The sequence below is a fragment of the Atheta coriaria genome, unplaced genomic scaffold (assembly GCF_025399875.1).
Source record: "Atheta coriaria isolate IRGN ID8LTWV9N9 unplaced genomic scaffold, Caltech_Dcor_3.1 hic_scaffold_10_pilon, whole genome shotgun sequence".
NCBI lineage: Eukaryota > Metazoa > Arthropoda > Insecta > Coleoptera > Staphylinidae > Dalotia > Dalotia coriaria.
In genome coordinates, this window is record NW_027045452.1 from 5,584,791 (window position 1) to 5,591,729 (window position 6,939).

The 6,939-nt window shown below is 38.8% G+C and overlaps 1 protein-coding gene across 3 annotated transcripts; it reads left to right on the plus strand.

The window, feature by feature from the left end:
* The first annotated feature begins 112 nt into the window (after positions 1-112).
* Positions 113-3,023, plus strand: LOC135800077 (WD and tetratricopeptide repeats protein 1-like). 3 transcript variants are annotated; one of them, XM_065313178.1, is made up of 5 exons: positions 113-303; positions 359-681; positions 746-1,117; positions 1,173-2,174; positions 2,228-3,023. In XM_065313178.1, exons 2-5 carry the CDS (start codon positions 367-369, stop codon positions 2,408-2,410), a joined length of 1,872 nt encoding a protein of 623 aa, XP_065169250.1. In that variant the 5' UTR covers positions 113-303; positions 359-366; the 3' UTR covers positions 2,411-3,023. The 3 variants fall into 3 exon arrangements, with proteins under 3 accessions (XP_065169250.1, XP_065169248.1, XP_065169247.1); XM_065313176.1 differs by having other exon boundaries at positions 113-290; positions 355-681; XM_065313175.1 differs by having other exon boundaries at positions 114-303; positions 355-681.
* The last annotated feature ends 3,916 nt before the right edge of the window (positions 3,024-6,939 follow it).

The following is a 6,939-nucleotide window of genomic DNA, read 5'->3' on the forward strand; positions in this document are numbered from 1 at the left end:
CATATCGTCCTGTCAGTACAAAACAAGAGTTGTTTGCAGATGCCACTGCAAACGTTTCTACAGTGTGAACGCATACAAAGTTGCCTACGTTGTACAGCTCAAACCATAATAAATACTGACAGCACGATTCGCCATAAACAAAATAAAAATTCTCGCAATAATTGTCCGCAATCAGCGCAAAATTTCTGATAGATTTGCCGGCAGGCACGCAGTGAATTCACGATGCGGTCGTGCTTGTTGTCAGCGCACTGATAGCGAGTGCGAGCGAATTCTGCGCGCTGTTACATCAGGCAAGCGAAAACGGTATGACTACGTGAATAATTTATTCCAATTTCTAATCAAATGTTTAATCAGCAAGCCAACAGTATGGATTCGTTGCGTGATATGGTCGACATGAATCAAAACATTGTCCGGCTCCTACGCGGACGTGAAATTAACTGCGATCACGGCAAAACCCTGCGGAACAAATGTCAGTTCACTGCTGAGTTGTTGAAGCGCCTGCATCTGGAACACCACTTAGAAGGCCATCAAGGATGCGTCAATTGTCTGCAGTGGACTGCTGATGGCTTGCATTTGGCCTCTGGATCAGATGACACTGTTGTCAGGATTTGGGATCCATTTGCAAAGAAATGCTTGCATGTTGTGCCCACCAAACACATTGGCAATATATTTTCAGTTAAAGTATGTTTAATCATAGAAAGCAGGGAATTCAATACTATTTGCATGATTATATTGTTTGTTGTAGTTTGTTAGTGATGACAATATGATTGCAACTTGTGCTGGAGACTGCAGGGTGATTGTGCAGTCTATTGAAGACACTGGCAAGCAGGCAATCATGGATTGCAGTTGTCATGCGGCTAGAGTAAAACGTTTAGCGACGGCGCCAGATTGCCCGACTTTATTTTGGTCGGCTGGTGAAGACGGATTAGTTATTCAATATGATTTGCGAGAACCTCATGAATGCACAAAGAACGCAACTGCTTTCCTGGATCTCTTCACTACCGAGTTTAAATGCATTGCGGTGAATCCCACGAAGACGCATCTTATTGCAGTTGGTGCCAATGATGCCTATGTGCGATTATACGATCGTCGCTTTGTAAAAACTTCTAAAATTACAGTAAGTATACATCTTGGCATGCGGGCATCAGTAAACTTTGCATTTATATGCGTAGATCAATCACGCCTTTGATGCAAGAAAGCGCACACCAGCAGAGCCTCAAGATCCGACCTGTGTTCAATACTTTTCGCCGGGACATCTCGCACGAGACCATGTGATGCACAATAGCTTCCGTCACGTGGCAACTTACATCGCCTTTGATGCAACGGGAAAAGATCTACTTGTAAACATGGGTGGTGATCATGTTTACCTCTATGACGTGAATAATAGTCGCAACATGGACGAATTGTCTCGCCCTGACTGGTTGCCTAAGATATATCAACATGGCTGCACAAAAGCATGCTGCAATGATATTCGCTACGAACCAATGCCTTTGTTAGCGAAAACTGAGACACAAAAGACAGCCGAGCCGGAAAATGATAAATTTATTGATGGTAATCCATGCGCTTGTGATTATATCGCACGAGCAAAACATCTCATGCAGAGGCGGTATATCGGGGACGCGTATTTAGCGGCACGAGATTTTGTCCATGTAATCAAGCACTGGCCGGAAATTATTGCCGGATATTTAGGGCTTGTTGAATGTTTAATTGCGCTCAAGTGGACGGAGGAAGCTCAGAATTGGATGACTTACTTTCAACAAAAGTTTGCAACGCACGCTAGCGATAAAGTCGTCAAGAGTATTGCTGAAAACTTGAAAACTCTGAATTGCGTCGATGATGTGGAGCAGATGGAAGTGCAAGAGGACGCGGATATCTCGCCGATTGAGCGGGCACTGCGATTAGAATCGAGGGATTACGAAACTCGATACTTAGGGCATTGTAACACGACGACAGACATCAAGGAGGCGAATTTTATGGGCGATGATGGTAATTTTATCTGTGCCGGATCGGATGACGGCATGATATTCTTCTGGGATCGAAAATCGACGAAGTTGTTGACCGCCGTTATTGGCGATACGTCAATCGTCAACTGTGTGCAGCCGCATCCTAGTATTTGTTATCTTGCATCCAGTGGGATTGATTCCGGAGTGAAAATTTGGTCACCAATGAATGAAGTAAGTATATTTAGTTGCCTAACTAGTTCTACAACGTTCTGCTTTTTGCCCAGGACAAGGAAAACTTCAAGAATTTATGCGCAGTTCGAGATTTGTGGACCGAAGTGGAATGCAATCAAGATCGTATGGCAATGGATCCCTTTGACACGCTGATGATAAGTATGGGGTTTCGTGAGGTGAGAACGACCCGTTCCTCGGCCGGCGAAGTGACACACTCGACGTGCCGCACTTGTTAGTCCTTCTGGGATATTTTACCACTTTATTTTTTGTTTCTTTAAACAAATTGTAATATATATATATATATATATATATTTATATATTATGTAGTAATTGTTGGTCGGGATGATCACCGTGTAAAACAATTGCTAACGTGCACGGTAATTGTTTTAAACAGATACTACACAGCGCGTTATCTAAGGTGTAAATATTTATTTGACGTTTTGTGAGTTTGTTTCCTTTTTTTCTACGAAAATACTTGGTTTCAATGGTAGCACTAATTCTTAATTTGATTGTGATGTGATGTTGCTTTAAAGGTTTAAATACTAGTGATGATTTGGTTGTTTATTTTTGGATATCTTCAAATGGTTTCACTTGACTTATTTCTACGTGTGCTTACATCAGCAAGCGAAAATACTCAAAATGGCTGCCGGCTAAATGTGTTGTCTCATCGTAGTAAGCCGGCCAAGTTCAGCGCGCGTTTAACTCAAATAATAATTGTACTCCTGTAAATTGTATTCAATTGTACACTATTGTAAAAAACATTTATCCTAACTAGAACGCTAGCCGAACTTGTTTTATTGATTGTTAAGTTTCAGTCGATCATAAATGATGCATACTTTTTTCAAATGATATCTTGTCTTGTATGTTTTTCTAACACTTGTGATCTTTAGCGTTGTATAGATGTATTTTTAGCGATTAAGACCTTTCGTTTAGCTAATTTCGCTAATTCCTCGGTATGCATGCCATCGCAGCATGGCATTACTTGATAAAACATTGTAACCTGATGCGAATCGGCGTAATTTGTAACAAATTGCTGTCACGTTTGCATCGATGCAAAGATGCAGCCATTACACACATGCCGACGCGTCTAATGACTGCAATAATGGCGATGTCGAACAAAACCACGCACAATGTATCATGCACATTGTGCGCGATCGCAACGCTATAATCGCTAACTATTAATATCAGTGTAATCAGCCATTAAACGCACAGCCGACACAAACAATCGAAATGTCCCCGCAATGGTTCGACAATCACTACCAAAGCGCAAGAATACAACCTAAGTGTAAATGAAATGACGCTGGAAGATTTACGATAATCCAGCGTGATGTTTGTTTATCATTTGACGAGTTCTTTGGTAGTTTCACGCCGATTAAAGACAATTAAAATATTATTTATTAAATTTTGCCTAGAATGGGTTAAAGAAATGCGCTTTAATTTTACGCGTTAAAGATAATGTAAGCAATTATCACGCATTTAATAATAATGCATACATAATTATTTCGTTACAGTTGCATCACAATAGATTATTATTTGCATTAAGTCATGGTGTGTGACTGCTCCAGAATCGCCAATCAAGATGATTTCCAAGCTAACAAGACTTCACAAAGGGCACGCGGCAAAAAATAACCCGGCGATACACGCGCACGACGCGCGTAATAAACACGAGGCGATCGTGTTGCGCAATCGTTTCGTTAGCGCGCTGCTTTTGCTTAAATCATTAATCGATTAAGAGCTTTATACAAGCGCAGCGGCGTTAATGCCCGTTCGGTGTAATTTACATTCGAGCGTGTTCTGGCTTTCTTTCGGCCAGATGCAAGTCGTAAATGATATCGTGGGTCATAACCGAAGATATGTTAGGACATCAGCTATTGATTCCCAGGTGAAAATTAAAATCATAGAGTGGTAACGAACAGTATTCTTCGGCTTGCAATGATCTCCGTCTGATGCCGAATGCTGACCGTATCGGCGGCGTGGGGTCGACGCGTTCACCCACATCCGAGCATCAACTATCTATCAATTCATCAGCCCAGTTGTGCCAATAGGCCATCGCCATCAGTCATCATGGGCTATAACAATCGGGGAGTCGAAACGCGCACAAAAACCACTGCCAATGGATCACGACGCGTCGACACAGCGTCACGATGTGCATTTGCATTCAGGAAAAAAATTCAAAAACTGCATCGGATTTCATGAAATGCGCTTTGATTAATATTTCTGCTAACACATTTTAGTTGTAATTTCGGCCTATAAGACAAATTATATTTAATAATAATAGATGTGGACATGTTAAATCGAATTTTGAGGTTAGTTTTACTTACTATTGGTTATATTTTTAGCACAATGCAATATTTTGAAAATAATCTTTTATAATGCGGTTAATATGAATAAATGCACATAATTTTGAGGTGAGTTTAGAATTTTATGAATGAAAACTACAAAATCGCGATCAGTACTCGTGCAAAAATAATTTCACAAAAATTTGCCACTAAGATCAAAAGTTCTTGTAATTTTACTTTTAAATTAGCAATTTCTGAGTGCACGTTAATAGTTAACGAGCATGTATAATGTAATGCAATGTAATGTGTGTAATGAGCACGAAATTAATAGCGAGCGCGTTTGGGGTCATCCTGCGCCGTGCATTTTCGACACCCGAGCGATTATCTTTATTAAATTTGAATAAAAATCCGCCAACGCCAACGCGCGCTCGAATTAGCAGCAGCACGGCCGTTTAATGATGCACACTTCGTGCGCCACAAGAGAGCAGCGATAATCATCCTCAAGGCAAGGCACGCCGCGCGACAAGGCAACCGGCGGCGGCCCGCCGACGTCGAAGGATCCTTCGCGAGGATCGTGCAAAACGCATCAACGCGATGCTCTTAATACGTCCGCTCTTCGGCATAAAACAAAAAAAGAAGCGGACAGCTTCAACACGTCGAATTTAATTGGCGTTTGCTTTTCGCATAAAACTTCCATCAAACGTCAAACGACTTCAAATAACGCACAATCGTGCATTTTTTAATTATTCCGAAACAATTAAGGTTTTTTTCGTGTATTGACGCTTTGAAATTCTACGCGATTTTCAATGCACAAAGAACAAAGGGTTTTATTACTTTTACGCATCGTAAAAACAATTTTCAAAGAGATATGAAACATGAAACAATAAACTGACATAATAGAGAAAGGATTTCCGCCTCCGCACTTTTTGGGGTGGCGTTGCGTCTCTTCATCGTTTATTGCATCATATTTTAATATAACACAACATTTTTCTTGGGTTTTACCCACGCACGTGAATGGTCCAAGTTGTTCTTCTGATTAATTACTTGTTGCTTTGGATACGCATTTTCAAATGCTTTTAGTACCTATTTTATTCATTTTATTATCGTAATAATAATTGTAATAACGTTCTGCTATATTAGTTTATGCACATTTAACTTTATCATTAAATGAAAAGAAATAAAAACTAACAAACTCTTTAAAACAATAAACTAACTGTAAATTATTATTAAGTTATGTTTTTGTAACAAAATCCTCTTTTTTTATAATTATTACCGCGTTAAAATATATTCTCTTAATATTTTTACCAAAAAACCAATAAAAATGTTGTAATATTTACTTAAGAAATGTTATCGATTAACCTTTACATAAAGTGATAACAAATATGTTACTCGCGTGATAAAAGTTTAATGAGAATTTTATTATGTGCAGAATCAGAAATATAATTCTAAATATTAAAACATTATCAGCAGAAAATAAATCTATAAAATAAAAATGAAACGTAAAATCTGTTGGTTCGCGCATAACTCAACAACGCTCGGACCAATTTGGCCAATTCTATTTTAAAATGTTTTTCAATGTCCAAGGATGGTTTTTACGGCGCGAACAATTTGAATAATTGCCGGGGAAACCCTAAAGACACCCTTTTTCTATAGGATAAAAGTTGGCATTGAGATTTAATCATAGTTATAGTTAAATAGTTGAATCCGAGATGGCGCACTGAAGTGCATTATTAGCAATTCTTTATATAATTAATTTCTTTAAAATAAAATTGCGAATCTTGTTGATAGAATTGACACATACTATGTCTAGAACAAGAGAAAACAAATTACATTTTTATTAAACACTACCGGGTCGAAGTCACCGGCAAAAGCTTGTTGAATATAAAATGAACAAAAATGTGCAAAAAAGGCAATATTTTGTGAGTACCTATCGCACTTTGATGAGATAATTAACCAAAGAGTTAAATATTGCAAATACTCACTATTAAAACTTAAAACAAATTAAGTACATATTCAAATATACGAGTAATTACTTCATTGAGCTCACTAGTAATTACCGCAAGATTTATGTTGTATGCTAAAAAGTTTATAGGTTTGAGTATTTGGGTACTTCGCCGAAATGTGGGTTAATCATCTGGATATAATGTCGATTTGAAGGTTTCACGCATTTTTATTTGAATCCATTATCACACTATTATCCCGCTGCACTTCTTCAGTGAGTAGTGAGCTGATTACTCACTCAGAGTTTGGCGAAGGATGCTTCGAATTGATTGTTTACGTTGCGACCCACTTTAAAATAATGAAATAATTGGACGATGACTGAACCATCGGACAATGCAAACCCGAGATCGTGCGCATATATGCACAAAATACAACTCCACGGAGTTGAAAATCGAAAGAAAAAAAAAGTCGACTGTCGAGATTCGCGGCGTCTTCTTCTTGTGCTGCAGTGAGTCGTGATTTACTTGCTCATATTAAGTTTGATT

What these genes read in the sequence shown, in the direction of transcription:
- LOC135800077 (XM_065313178.1), top strand. Translation starts at nt 367, where the DNA reads ATGGATTCGTTGCGTGATATGGTCGACATGAATCAAAACATTGTCCGG. An exon ending in GCAATATATTTTCAGTTAAA is followed by an intron (nt 682 to 745) that starts GTATGTTTAATC and finishes TGTTTGTTGTAG; the next exon opens with TTTGTTAGTGATGACAATAT. An exon ending in TAAAAACTTCTAAAATTACA is followed by an intron (nt 1,118 to 1,172) that starts GTAAGTATACAT and finishes TTATATGCGTAG; the next exon opens with ATCAATCACGCCTTTGATGC.